General features: G+C 38.5%; 1 protein-coding gene across 1 annotated transcript; it reads right to left on the bottom strand.

Moving 5' to 3' along the window:
• Positions 1-10,358: 10,358 nt before the first annotated feature.
• LOC131705021 (vascular cell adhesion protein 1-like) lies at positions 10,359-15,315 on the bottom strand. Its single transcript, XM_059006930.1, has 5 exons — positions 15,175-15,315; positions 12,554-12,826; positions 11,843-12,166; positions 11,169-11,435; positions 10,359-10,850 (listed from the first exon to the last, which is right to left on the bottom strand). The coding sequence occupies exons 1-5, from the start codon at positions 15,227-15,229 to the stop codon at positions 10,756-10,758; spliced, it is 1,014 nt and encodes a 337-aa protein (XP_058862913.1). The 5' UTR covers positions 15,230-15,315; the 3' UTR covers positions 10,359-10,755.
• Between the last annotated feature and the right edge of the window lie 151 nt (positions 15,316-15,466).

Consider the following 15,466-nt stretch of genomic DNA (forward strand, 5'->3'; position numbering starts at 1 on the left):
TGCTCGCTCCTCAATCTACATTAGTAAAGTTTGCGACACACAAGTGACCTGAAGGTAAATTTCAGTATTGCAGCACTAGTTTATATTTTATTGCTGGAATCGTCCATTAGATGGCGGTAGTTGTCAGACTGCCATTTTAATAACTTAATACTTAAATGTGGATCAAGCCCTGTTTAGTCTAATCAGTGACTTCATTCTAAAAGTCTTTTATCAACACATTTTCATTTCATTCAGAGAAAAAAGGCACTTTACAGAGCGTTTGAAAAGAGGCCAAGAACAAAGTACACAGAAAAGAAGTTGGAACTGCAAACGCAAGTCAAAAAGGAAGTTAGAAAGGCCAAGACAGAGATAGAAATGAACATTGACAAGTAGGCTAAAATCAATTCCAAAAAGTTTTTCTAATATTACAACAGCAAAAGAACATTCAAGGAGGTATTAAAATGTCAAAGAGATACAAATGGCAAAATCATAAATGAAGAGGGAAAAAAAACAAATATACAGTATTTAATGCTTACTTTTCACAAGTTTTTACAAAGGAGGATACTGACAACATGCCCCACATGTCGACCTGTACCTATCCAGTTTTAAATAACATTTCTGCCTCTTATGCTAAAGTTAATGGAACAGAGCTCTTAAAACAAACAGATCCTCCCAATACAGTGCACTCCATTTTATAAGAATCACTGAAATAAGTATCAACCGCATATAGTGATCAAAACCACTGGGACAAAATTATTAACCATGCTAAAATAATCTGCTTTTAAGAATCAAGCAATCTGCTTATAAGAATAATTTTAGGGAAAACTGACTACATATTATACAGTACTGTATCAAGTGCAATGACATGTCCAGCCACTGTTTTTTAATTTGATCACATCTGGCCTGAATAGGCACATACGCAGCGTAGATCGTGCAATGATGCAGAAAACACTGGACAAGTTTGTAATCAAACAGAGACTGCGCACTACTGCATTGCACAGGGATGTTATTTGTGTTCTCGGTTAGTTAAAATGTGTTTCAATAAAGTGAATACACATTCATTGAATACATATTGAGTACAGCAGTGTTATTGTGTGGGGGAGGATTGCAGAGCTTTGAATCTCCGCTAAGTTAAGAACTGTGAGATTTGCATCACAACTGAAAATAAATAAGCCACAGATGCTTAAATGCAGTGGTAGTCCTGACAGTAAAGTACTGTACTGTAATGTCATTGTAATTCAAAAGCCATTACACATAACACCGCACAGTAGTTAAACTAGGCACCCTCACGAACGATCGCTTCTCAAGTATACTGTAGTAAAATAGGATTCTGCAGCTTTGAGTAAACATAATCGTGATCATATAACAAGGTGCTTGCCCACGAGGACTTGTTTTGATGTATTGTCCTCAGTGATTGAGCACCTTGACATCTGTATACTGTATTTAAACTGTCTAATTGTAATGTGACAGATACCTCGTTTCCACAAACCTGCAGCACTCTGCTGGTATTGTTCTGTCACTGTTATGAACGCGTGCCACATTATTTTCCATAATTTTTGTAAAAACCCAAGCCGTACCCTGGCGCGTCGGCACCATGCCGTGCCGGCATCCTTTCGTACCTAATACTGGCAGGGCACGGTAGCTGCCCAGAGGCGGGGGAGTGTGCGAGAATGTGTAACGAAACGGAAAGAATGTCGGTAAACGAACAAAGAATTCCATGGGAGGATTTTAAAATTAAAATGTTGATTAAAACATGTTTAATATAACATCCAAAAGCAACTGAATACTGCCGTTAGGAACGTAACTGTAACTTTATCTCAATAGCCTCACTAGTTATTTACAAACCGCTAACCAAGATCATGCAACCGTCTCTTAAGACAGGGGTTGTACCAACAGACTGGAGAATTGAAAACGTAATACCGATCCACAAAAAGGGAGACAAAACCGAACCAGGTAACTACAGACCAATAAGCCTGACTTCTGTTATATGTAAACTTATGGAAACTATAATATGATCGAAAATGTTAATTTATCTGTATGGTAACAGTATGCTGGGAGACAGTCGGCATGGTTTTAGGAAAGAGAGATCTTGTTTAATTAACCTGCTTGATTTTTTTGAGGATGCAACATCGACAATGGATAATTGCAAAGCATATGACATGGTTTATTTAGATTTCCAGAAAGCTTTTGACAAAGTCCCGCATAAAAGGTCAATTCTCAAACTGAATGAAGTATTATTTATTTCTTAGCAGACACCCTTATCCAGGGCGACTTACAATTGTTACAAATTATCACATTGTTTTTTACATACAATTACCCATTTATACAGTTGGGTTTTTACTGGAGCAATCTAGGTAAAGTACCTTGCTCAAGGGTACAGCAGCACTCCCACCTGGGATTGAACCCACGACCCTCCGGTCAAGAGTCCAGAGCTCTAACCACTACTCCACACTGCTGCCCGGGAGTAAAGGACATGCACTCACATGGATTAGGGAGTGGTTAACATGTAGAAAACAGAAAGTACTGATTAGAGAAGAAACCTCAAAATGGAGCGAGGTAACCAGTGGAGTACCACAGGGATCAGTATTAGGTCCTCTGCTATTCCTTATCTACATTAATGATTTAGATTCTGGTATAGTAAGCAAACTTTTTAAAATTTGCAGATGACACAAAAATAGGAGGAGTGGCGAACACAGTTGCAGCTGCAAAGATAATTTAAAATGATCTAGACAGCATTCAGAACTGGGCAGACATAGTGGCAAATGACATTTAATAGAGAAAAGTGTAAGGTACTGCATGCAGGCAATAAAAATGTCCGTTATAAATACCACATGGGAGATAGTGAAATTGAAGGAGTCTATGAAAAAGGAGTTCATGTTGACTCAGAATTTTCTTCATCTAGGCAATGTGGGGAAACTATAAAAAAGACCAACAAAATGCTTGGAAATATAGTGAAAAGTGTTGAATTTAAGTCAAGTACACAAGTACCAGGGGTCACAAATGGAGATTAGATAAAGGGGCATTCAGAACAGAAAATAGAAGGCACTTTTTTAAAACAGAGAATTGTGGGAGTCTGTAACCAACTCCCCAGTAATGTTGTTGAAGCTGACACCCTGGGGTCCTTCAAGAAGCTGCTTGATGAGGTTCTGGGATCAATAAGCTACTAATAACCAAAAGAGCAAGACGGGCCGAATGGCCTCCTCTCGTTTTGTAACCTTTCTTATGTTCTTAAATCGAATAAACAATTGAATGTTCTGACACATTTATTATCGACACCACCATTTTTCAGTGAGACTATATTTCAGTCATTGGTCAAAAGATCTGCATGATGATCTTCTGGAAGGAGTCTGAGTACAAACAGTTTGATTTATTGTCATGTCTTCTTCGTTCATAACTTGAATTCTCAAGAATGTAATAGATTTAACAGGAAACATCCCATTTCCACTTTTCTAAGAATTAACCCTTAGGTTGGAAAATAACCATTCATCTTTAAGACCATATATAGACAGATATATTAGATGAATACAATGTAACTTCACTAATGTAGTGTGGCAAAGTGCCCCGACCCTGTGCGTATTTTTGTGTTATGTTGCGTGTGGAGTGTTAATGTTGGTGTATAGGTATTGGTGCATGCGATCTAAATGGGTCTGTGTAGCACGAGTGATTTAAATTATAGAATTGTATTTAGGCACAGGGATTGCACAATCACTCCACATGCAGATTAAAGTGGGTATTAGTATGGGGGCACGGGGAACACAATTAGTTCACGTGCAGATGTACCGAGATTCCTGTTGAATGATTGATTAGCAATCGAGTCTTGGTACAGCTGCATAAGAGGCATGTTTCACTCACTCTGGGTTGTGTGGTCTTGAGTGGAGAACGGGTGTGGAGAGGAGATTAAAATAATAAATAATTAAAAAGATAACAAATGCTACTCGTGTGAGAGGACTCGCACGATACTTGTTTAGTGTTTGTCCACCGTTTGTTTTGTCTGTCTGTTTGTTTGGCCATTGCGCTATTTATTTTGAGTGTTTTGTTTTGTTTAAACCTTTTATTTTATTGTGAACCGGCACCAGCAAAGCGCATTCACCATTTCACGGTGCTTACAAAGGTACCATGAAATGTTCCTGTCAGGACACTGCACTCTGATTGGCTATCAAATTATTGTTACTAAAACAATGATAATCCTCTCCCTACACTGAAACCCTAACCTTAAGGTCAGTATCCTGTACTGCAGTCATTACACATCTAAAGTAGTTCATGTTTGGCAGTGAAGAAGCGTTTTTGTTACTGAAATAAAGAGTGAGCGGAGGTGCCGGCTTCCTCATTTGTCCTGACAGGAACATTTCGTGGTACCTTTGCAAGCAGTTTCTTCTGGGTCTGACGTCACCACTACAAGCCATCTGTGACATATGGTGGCAATTGTTCTGGAAAGTTACAGATCTTGGGTTAAAGGCAAATTAGGGAAGCATTGGTCCAAAGTCATATCAGTGTAGTAAACTTATTTTTCTGGTTGTTGACAAATTATTGTGACAAGCTCATGGTTGTAAAGTTTTGTTTCTCTGTAATTTACTTTGCCTCCACCACACTTGGATACAGCTACATTGCACTATACATGTGTTTTACTACTGTATATGGTTATTGTAGCTTAAGTAGACCATGGTGGTTGCTTGACCCCTTAGGCCACTTAATTATGTCAATTAATTATTTTTTGGCTTCAAAACCAGTTTTTAGATTAATGTTGTTTGTATAGGTCAGCTCCGACATGGAAAAAAAAATAGGCATCACAATACGCCTTTTTGCTGGCTTCAGATACATTCTCACCATGTGGAGAAGCTGTTCTTTTGCATGCAGGTGACACCCTCAAACTCTTTTCACATGTGGTTTATCTGCATAAAAAACAATTCTTCAATAGCATCACACACAAAGGAAACCACGCCCATTAAGCTGGCCCACTTGAGCTAGAATGACCCTCTTTCAATACTTTAAACAGCAGTATCCAAAAACTATATATATTTAAACATTGTCATCTTGTGATTGCGTACATGCATTTCCTTAGTGTCTAAATTAACCTTTTTACCAACTCAGCAGACAAAATGAGGAATTGCAGCATACTCAGCCCTCAAACAAAACCAGCCCTGCTCTTGATCTGAGAGTGTACATTGAAGTAAAAGTTAATATAATGTAAAATAAACTTAAAATGCTGTGGTTAAATTGTTTGGAATGCACAAAACTCAGAAAGGCTATTGGGCTGATTTAGTGTTGATCTTCCTATTCATAAATACTGTAGTAATTCTACTCCTTTTAAGAAATCCCAGTTATTATTATTATTATTATTATTATTTATTTCTTAGCAGACGCCCTTATCCAGGGCGACTTACAATCGTAAGCAAATACATTTCAAGTGTTACAATACAAGTAATACAATAACTTTTGTTCAAGCAAAGTACAAGTGTGACAAACCACAATTCAATAATACAGCAGATAATAGTGATAGTTACATCAGGATATGATTAAATACAAAGTACTACAGGTTAAACACTTGGCAGATTACAGTATTCTGAAGTACAGGATTAAATGCAGTAAAATAGGGGGCAGATAAGAGCAAAATAAAGCACATTTACATGAAGGGTGATAGTGTCCCAGGATACAAACAGAGGAGTTCTACAGGTGCTGTTTGAAGAGGTGAGTCTTAAGGAGGCGCCGGAATGTGGTCAGGGACTGGGCAGTCCTGACATCTGTAGGAAGGTCATTCCACCACTGCGGAGCAAGGGTGGAGAAGGAGCGGGCTCTGGAGGCAGGGGAGCGTAGCGGAGGTAGAGCTAGTCTTCAAGTGCAGGCAGAGCGGAGAGGTCGAGTGGGGGTGTAGGGAGAGATGAGGGTCTGGAGGTAGCTGGGTGCAGTCTGGTCAAGGCATCTGTAGGCTAGTACAAGAGTCTTGAACTGGATGCGAGCGGTGATTGGGAGCCAGTGGAGCGAGCGGAGTAGTGGAGTAGCGTGGGCGAAGCGAGGCAGAGAGAACACCAGGCGGGCAGCAGAGTTCTGGATGAGCTGGAGCGGACGGGTGGCGGACGCAGGGAGGCCAGCCAGGAGGGAGTTGCAGTAGTCTAGGCGGGAGAGTACCAGGGCCTGGACCAGGAGCTGGGTAGCATAGTTGGTGAGGAAGGGTCGGATTCTTCGGATGTTGCTCAGGAAGAATCGGCAAGTGCGTGCCAGAGTGGAGATGTGCTGGGAATAAGAGAGGCAGGGGTCCAGGGTGACTCCAAGGTTCCTAGCTGAGGAAGAGGGAGAGAGTGTGGTAGATTCCAGAGGAACAGAGATAGAGAGATCAGAGGAGGGGGAGGAGGAGGGAAAGAAAAGGAGGTCAGATTTAGAGAGGTTGAGTTTGAGGTGATGCAAGTGCATCCAGGAGGAAATAGCAGACAGACAGGTAGAGATACGGGAGGAGATGGTGGAGTCAGAGGTGGGGAAGGAGAGGAAAATCTGAGCATCATCAGCATAGAAATGGTATGAGAAACCATAGGATGCGATGAGGGGGCCCAGGGAGCGGGTGTAGAGAGAGAACAGGAGAGGACCCAAGACTGACCCTTGGGGGACTCCAGTTAAGAGAGGGTGAGGTGTGGAGGTTGCTCCACGCCAGGTTACCTGGTAAGTGCGGTTGGAGAGGTAGGAGGAGAACCAGGCCAGAGCAGTGCCAGAGATCCCCAGGTCAGCAAGAGATGATAGTAGAATAGAGTGATCAACAGTGTCAAAGGCGGCAGAGAGGTCGAGGAGAATTAGGACAGAGGAGAGAGAGGCAGCTCGGGCACACTTAAGTGAGTTGGTGACAGACAGGAGGGCGGTTTCAGTGGAGTGGGCAGAGCGGAAGCCAGATTGGAGAGGGTCAAGCAAAGAGTGGTTGGACAGGAAAGCAGAGAGCTGGCGGTGTACAGTCCGCTCGAGGGTTTTGGAGAGGAAGGGTAGGAGGGAGGTGGGGTCGAGGGTAGGTTTTTTGAGGAGGGGAGTGATATGTGGCTGTCTGACTCACTCTGCAGTAGGTCTTCAAATATAAAACATGTTTTTTTAATCCAATTGCAATTTGTGTTCAGTACCTTATTGTGCTTGTTTACAATTTCTGAAACATATCAAGCACCTAATGATTTTGAAAGGGCTACCCGGAAGTAAAAGAAATTTCATTGAATTGTTTAAAACCGAACTGTCTTTTGTAATATATGTGTACACGTTGATTGATTATAAATGTACTATTAAAGTTTATTTTGAAAGATGAAACTGTGCATGGCTGCCAGGACCCTCCCTGCAAATGAAACGATGCATCCCAAGGAGAAAAAGTTTTAAATCCTTTAAATTAATTTATTTACGGATTTAAAAGATGCAACACGCCCAACATGCCTCATCCATTATGACTGTACTGTACTGCACATTTTGTAGCTATGGGGGTTATACTTTGCACCTTGTTTAAGTGTGATCTCTTCTGGGTCTAACTTCAGACATCAAAGTAACCCACACCCTTAAAATAAATATGAAGGACCCCTATCAGAAATAACACTTCTTGCACTACTTGAAAACTGGTAAATGTGTGAAGCAGAAGTGTAAAATAACAATCCTGTGTGCTGCACAACAGTGTCATTTTAGTTATTGATTTGATGCTTTGTGAATTTAGTGTTCCTGAAAGATAGAGTACAATCAGTGACAACTGGCTTCAGCTACCCATTCTCCTCTGTAAGCGCACCTCACCTGAATGCTCTGTCATTGTAATTTGTATCAGAATGTGTGACGGTTTTGTGATGTAGGCTGTTGTCCACTGAGGGCTTAGCTGAGACCACCAAACTTTCACCTGTCACCATTGTGACCTGAGCCAGATTCCAACCCAGGTATATTAACCACCTTGCCACTTTCCCTATGCCCTTTTAAACTTAAACACATGTATCTAGTTTTGCAGGCGTCATTCAGCTATTAGAAACTGTAATTGCGGGTCAATTCGTAAGTCTTTAATCTAGGGTTACCATATGACTCCATGTACACTGGGACAGTTCAGGCTTTTCAAATCACATTACTGTGCATTATGGTATGTTTTACCTGTCTGGTAATTTTCACAGCAGGACTAAGCATACCAGAATGCATTGGGATATGAGTTGAAAAGCCCAAACTGTCCCAAACAGTCCTAGTGTAGGCTACATGGACTCATATGGTAACCCTGCCTAAAGTTTTCTTTCTAAACCAAGGCGAGTACTGATGAGTACACAATATACTGAACGAAATGATCACTGTTCTGGATAAAAATGTTGAAATGATGTCATTCAAAAAAATGTAAAACTTAAGGAATTATTAGTTTAATCTTTAGAATTACAGTTTACATAAACATTTTAGACTATATGTTTCTGAGATGCAGCTTAATTTCAGTACGGGGTCAACCTTTGAGACAGTGCCATGGATATTTCAGAAAACAAAATTGGTGATAAATAAATTAAACTCGCCATGGAAGCATTGTAACTTGTAAGTAAAAAAAAAAATAATAAAAAAAAATATTCTTTGTGCTGTGTTGTGCTGAAACATGATTTATGCAAAGTCGTCATATTTTGTGCATTCTGCCGCTTCGCTGCTCGACAAGTTTAAACATGTCTGAAAAAAATGTAGTTTCACCATTTCCTTTGATTAATTGCACCCTGATGGGACATTATGTTTGCAGCCTTGCTATTCCACTAAAATTCAGGATTACAGAAAAAAATCATCTTTAGTGGGTCATTCCACACCAAATGGACTACATTTTGGGATCTTTATTATTTTGATATTGCATGTGGGAGTACCTGGAAGAATCCCAAAATATGAGTTCTCCACTCTTATTATTTAAGGTATGGGCCTCCAATGCGGGATGCACTGAAAAGGAGGACTTTGAGAGGTCAGATCTTTCAAAGCATTCAAGATCTCGTTGTGATCCTCGCTACACAGACAGAACACTTCAAGTTTAATAATGTGTCAGCATATTACCTACTGGTGACCATGGGTGTTAATGCAATAGAGTTAAATCAGTGCAAATGCCATAATGTACTTGCAAGACTTCTGAACCACTGTAGTTATCATCATGTAGTTTCTGCAGGTTATCTAACAACAACAAACACTATATATGCAATGTCAGTGTCACAGGCTAAATAGCTAATGAGTTATAAGCCCCCAAAAGTGGAAGTCAGGCCAGAAATGGCATCTCTTCAGACACCCCAGAACTCAAAAGGGATTTCACATATACCTTGTGCTTTTTAATATTTTATAAATGTATGTTTTTTCTAACTGGAAAACATGGGAATTGTAAAATGTGTCCTTCTACTGTACTTTCCATGAAATTATGACTATACCTTTCCAGGATATGACTTAATGTAAGTGAGAGGGCAAGATCCACTCCTTAGATTAATCATCGCAGAACATTTCCTGTAAAAATGTAATGACCCTTACTCATGCAAATAAACTACACTGCACATTGTAGGCTTATTTCGTTATTTCAAGTTTAACTTGCATTGTAAATCTTTGTTTACTTCTTATTCATAATTTACAAAATATCCTGCAATTCAAGTTGTATTCTGTTTGTGCTGAACTGTCTTGTGCAGGTCAGTGATTCTGTCATCGATGGTATATCCACTGTTTAGTGGTTAGTCTGAGTTAAAGCTCTTTGATTCACTGAATTCTGATTGGAAATGATGTTCGCAGCCCTGGTGTTCCGCTGCAGTTCAGGATTGCATCATTTCTTTGGGATCAGCTACTCTCAGTTATATCTTGCTTTTCTCCGACATGTGTAAGGTGTAATGTGGGATTACATTAGGATGACAAACAGTCTAAGGTTAATTTATCATACAGACAATATTATTTAGAATACAGATGCAGCAGATTATCTTTTATAAATATAGTAAATTCAATTGGGACTGACTAAGCAGAAAATGTAAACAAGATACCGGGATTCTTTAAGTCAATCACTTTTGTTATGTTAATTAATTATACAAATAACACTTTGATTGCTGAACATTACTATTGACAATTGTAGCAAAATTTAGAAATTAACTCAATACAAAAACATAAATGTTCCTAAGAAAAACAATGGTAATGAAACATTTGCATTATATGGGAAAAGTAAGCTTTATGTAACCTGCGGTTAATGTACTGACATAGCAGTAAATAAGTTACTTGATACAGAAAATAGTGTCTTGTTAGTAAGTAGTGAGTGTACAGTATCTTCTGTGTTTTAAAGATGCATACCGTAAAACTTAAAATAATTGCCAGGTCTCAAATAATCGCATGTCTTCAATGCACGCAAGGAGGCGTTTAATTGAAGTTTTACAGTAGTCTTGCATTTAAACAAATAATCATTACTCAAAAAAAACACAGGACATTAACAATTCCAGAATAGGCAATTTAGTGAACATTTGTCAACAAAACAACATGCAGTACATTAATGCAGCTTACAGTTAGAAACCATTATTATCATCTTTCATGTTAAGACAATGGATGAATGAGACTCTTCTTGCTGTACTTTAAGTGTTGTTCTGTGGGTAGGATTTCATGGCATGGCTCGACACACTGTTAAACAGCGTTAAAAGCATAATCTATTTCAAATGGTACAGTAGATATTCTTGTGTCCTTTTAGGATTATGATAACAAGCTCCATATATGACTGAGCACAAAAAAAACATTGAGTCAAGATTCACAAAGAATTTGTAGCATAAGAGGCTGCTGACTATCATGAACAGCTAAGCAGTATTCTTTCGATCAGCTTCACAAAACGCTTCCGGATTTTCATCTTCTGGAGAATCTGATTCCTCCTGCTATTATGGCAAGAGCAAGAACAACTCCAATAATAATAAGAATAATCCTAACCCAAGGGATTCCTCCTGTACATAGAAAATGAACAAAGTCATTATGGTGTATCCTGCATTTCTTGTACTTCTATTAATACCCAACACCAAAGATTATCTTACGACATACATTACAAGCTTGGGGGGGGGGGGTATTTATATTTTATCCAAACTGAGAATTCATTATGTGTGACTAGGCAAAGTTATCGTTAACCACGTTTGCCAAATATGTAAGTGATTTGAAAATGTTTATTACCCGTGTGCCCTGACTGTAAACAACAATATTTATGCTTTAACATCCCAGTTGTTCTGAATATTTTACACACCTCTTCTAGGCAAAAATGTAAACGTTACCTTTGACTGTAAGAGTGATGTTCTTCATTGCGACCCCATATGTGTTTTTAGCATGGCATTCATAAACCCTGTCATTGCTAGACGAGGCTCTTGTGATGTTTACAGTAGACACTCCATCCTTCGTTATCTCCTGTACATTATCAGCTTTGGGGTATTTCCACTCATACGTGGGGGCTGGGTTCCCATCAGCAGAGCAGTTTAAAACTATACTGCCCCCTTCACAAACTTCAACATTTTCTTCAGCAGCGCTCAATAGACTGGGCTTGTCTGAAAAGAAAAAAGGAGAGTAAACAAAGAGAGGAAGGCTCTTCAGATCCTATCTGAGACCACAGGTGGAGGAACAGGGCAATGGGAAATGCAAATTCACATTTACAACAGACAAGGAATTTACAGTGTGGGCCATTTTCATCTGCGGATTTGACTTTGTACAACTGGGCTTGTTTGTTTTAATACATAGGCTTTCTTTTCCATCCAACGGGTGACTGGAGGATTCTAGTTCTATGACTTATTTAATTTACCTGTCTTGATCAGACCCTGGCCACATTATTTGAAAAATGATAGGCATGCTTTCCCACTATAATGCTGATTTTCAGCTTACAGTCATGTGGTTTATAATTATTAAAGAATCAGCATGCTAGGAGAGCAAGAGAATGAAAAAGAATTGTTCAACTTACAAACTACTGGGATTTTCAAGGGAGGAGAGCGTTTTTCTGGATTTGGTTTCAGTCCTCCGGGTCCCAATTGAAGCTCTGCCACACAAGTGTACTCCACTCCATTGTCTGTTCTGGTTGGTGTTACTGGAAAGGGGATGCTTTCATTCACAGGAAACCGTGTTGAGTCATGAGTAAAGCTTCTATTCCCAAGCTGTTCATCTCCCTTATACAGCTTCACACTGAGATATCTGGCAGGAGCCACATCTAGGACCTGGCACATTATAGTGGATTCTACACCAATCTTCATAAACTCAGGAGCAATGAGGGAGACATTTTCTGGATACTCTGCAAATGAACATAAACAATATTGTTTTTGCTACAGGGTGATATTAAAAGGCTCAGATCAGTGTTCTGTATAGAAATATACCAAACAAACAAAGACAATGCAGATTATGCGGCAAATGCTGTCCATACAGAAAAGTTTGAAAAATAACACTGGGATGCTATCCTGAAGAAACCCTGGCAGAACCATGTACAGATCCCAACAATGCAACTCCATGAACTTGGGACACACTGCTGCACAGAGGTGCAGATACAGTAGGAGTACTTACTGTATATATCAGTACTAAACTTTCTGCATAATGACAAGGTTCAACACTATTCAGTAGTTTTCACCCCACGTACAGTCAGCTTACAAACAATGTAAAATAAGTGTTATATGAAGTCACTTACTGTAAATAACCAAATCCAGTTTTTCTACACACTGACGGGGTTCATTCATGTAGTTTATAAAGCATTTTGGCTCTGCATCCCAAACAGTGAGGCTGCTGACATTCCAAACTGCTATTTTACTCTTTTGTTCATTCACAGGGGAAACAGAAGCCTCCCAGCCAGCCTCTAATACATCTTCACGTGTTGTGGAGCAGTTGACAGTCACTGGGTCTCCAAATCTCACCACGACTCTAGAGGGGTCAATATTCACATCACAGACAGCAGAAGAGACACCTAAAAGAGATAATAACAATCATCTCAATACTTCTATTTTCTTGTCTTTCACAAGGAAAGCAATACAGATAAATTATTGATTTAATAAAAATGTATGCTTCATTCATTCAAACAGGTGCAATACATTTTTTTAAGTGTGTTCATGTATGTATGTGTAATATATATATATATATATATATATATATATATATATATATATATATATATATATATATATATATATATAATAGGGCTGCTCCGATTAATCCGACCGATTAATCAACTAAAGACTGGATTCATTTTTTTTTACAATTTAGTCGTGCACAATTTTAGTTTTTTATATAAAGTCAACCAATAGAAGATCTGCATTTTCTCTGCAGAAGTTGAATCATAAGTGAGCAGAGGCGGGACATAAACAGTTTAAGGTATTCTCTGCCTCGACCGAAGGCCTTGAGTAAGTTTAACCAATGGAAGAGTGAAAGATCTGCCCTGGTTTTCCAGCTGTCCAACCATCAGTGAGCAGAGGCGGGATATAAATATGCTAGGCCTTAAGCAGCGTAACAATAGCTGAATTTTGCTTGATATTGGTTATTATAGAGCGTTATTGAGAATTATATTGAGAACGTCGAAGTAATATTTCAATTGACTTTTTACAAATAAAAAATAATGTCATCAGACAACGGAGGCATCGTAGTCTATTTGGTTATGAACTGGCTTTCAGAGGCACGATGAAGGCACCAATTCCTAAAATAGAGGTGATTATGTGGAATTGCTTTCTCTGCTACGTTCTACGACAGCATGTTAAGCCATCACTTGTCAATAGCCACAGTATTCTCGGATACCTCTAACAAGATTCAGAACGACTTCATCTCTTTGGTGTCTCAGGTTTTGCTAGATGCAATAAAAAGGAGAAGTACAGGAAGCCACCTGCGTAGCTGTATGGTGAACGCAGCTCAGCTATCTTGTGTTTTCAGGGATGTGCTGACAGTGGCCGAATGAACGGTTGTTCTGTGAACATTTGTTACATTTACTAAAAAAATGAAAGAATAAAAATACATCTAAAAAGACTACATTCCCACTGAGCTTATTCTTTTAGATTCAAATGATTTAGAAGTATTACTATGCAGGACAGCCGCTATAAGAACGTTACCTTTATTAAAAATGTGAACGGATTAATCTACTGATTAATCATCTAATGCCCATATATACAGTTGTAGTCAAAAGTTTACATACCCCTATAGAAATTATAATTTCTAGAAATTTCTCAAGCAAAGAATTTTAGGAAAAATCTTTTGTAGCAAAAGTTTTGCTTTTGTGGATGAGGAAAAAGTTACATGAAATTAATTATTTTAGCATATTTTTGCAAAACTCTAAAAATGCGAGTTCAAAAGTATTCGTACCCTTTGATGCTATGATAGTATTGTCTACAAAGTGCTAGAAATTTCAATAGGATAATGCTGAACCTACTTCTAGAAAAGTCTAGAAAATGCTGGATTGTAGGTGAACATCCTTAGAGTATAAAAGGGTTAGGCATAGGATGATTGCTGCCACTACCAATAAATCAAAAATAAAGAGCTATCTGAAGACCTTAGGCAGAACATTATTTATTGTCATAAAGCTGGAGAAGGATAAAAGAAGATTTCCAAGCATTTGAGTATCCCAATTAGTACGAGGATAAAGTGTTATGGGGAAACTGTTTTCTTCCAATTTTGTACCTTTTTACATTTACAATGTTCTGAATTGTGTAAACACTTTGACAATAATATTCATGTTCTAAGCTTTTAAATGATCTATGGTTTTACGGTGATTAGATACAAAGGTAATGACTTATGACTCTTAAAAAGAAATGTGCATTTTCTTTAAAATTTCTAAACAAAACAAACAACCCGGCCTTGAAAGTGTTAACCATCTTAAACATACACTAAATGAACCATACTGTTTATAAATGAACCGTAGCCTACCGTTTATAAATGAACCGTACCGTTTATAAATGAACCGTACTGTTTATAAATAAACCAATGAATTATATCCTGAACGGCACCTCATACTGAAAACCCATATGCGGGAACACCCAACGCTATTTTCTATGTTTGCATTGCTAGCCTAATAAGTACATAAAACGAGTGTCCGTAATGTAGCGTGTTCATTATTACAACCATTTACTTGTTTGTGTTTGGTTTTTATATTTTTAACGCTCATTTTTGCATTCAGCACACCTGTAAACACAAATGTTTAGGAATACAACTTAATCTTATACAAGAGATGTTAAACACGGCTAATAATACTGGTACCAGAATCCATCGAAATATGATATCACCAATTAAACGTCTTGTAAAAATCTAAAATTAAAACCAATAAAGGAAACTTACTTTCTGAATTAAAAAACAGAAGTCCTACACAAACCAGCAGCGCTCCAGGCTCCATGTGTTGTGTTCTAGTAAGGAGTTATAAATGTGCTCTTACAGTGCGATCCTACAAGTTCAACCTTTCTCCGCCTCGAAACAGAAACGTATTTGCTTACGATTGTAAGTCGCCCTGGAAAAGGGCGTCTGCTAAGAAATAAATAAATAAAAAGCTGAAAAAGATCACTCGGGCAATGGCGATCATTACTGGGGAACATGATCCAATGCCCACTACAGTTTTATGTATTTATTTATTTAT

This window comes from Acipenser ruthenus, chromosome 34, assembly GCF_902713425.1.
Source record: "Acipenser ruthenus chromosome 34, fAciRut3.2 maternal haplotype, whole genome shotgun sequence".
Lineage (NCBI taxonomy): Eukaryota > Metazoa > Chordata > Actinopteri > Acipenseriformes > Acipenseridae > Acipenser > Acipenser ruthenus.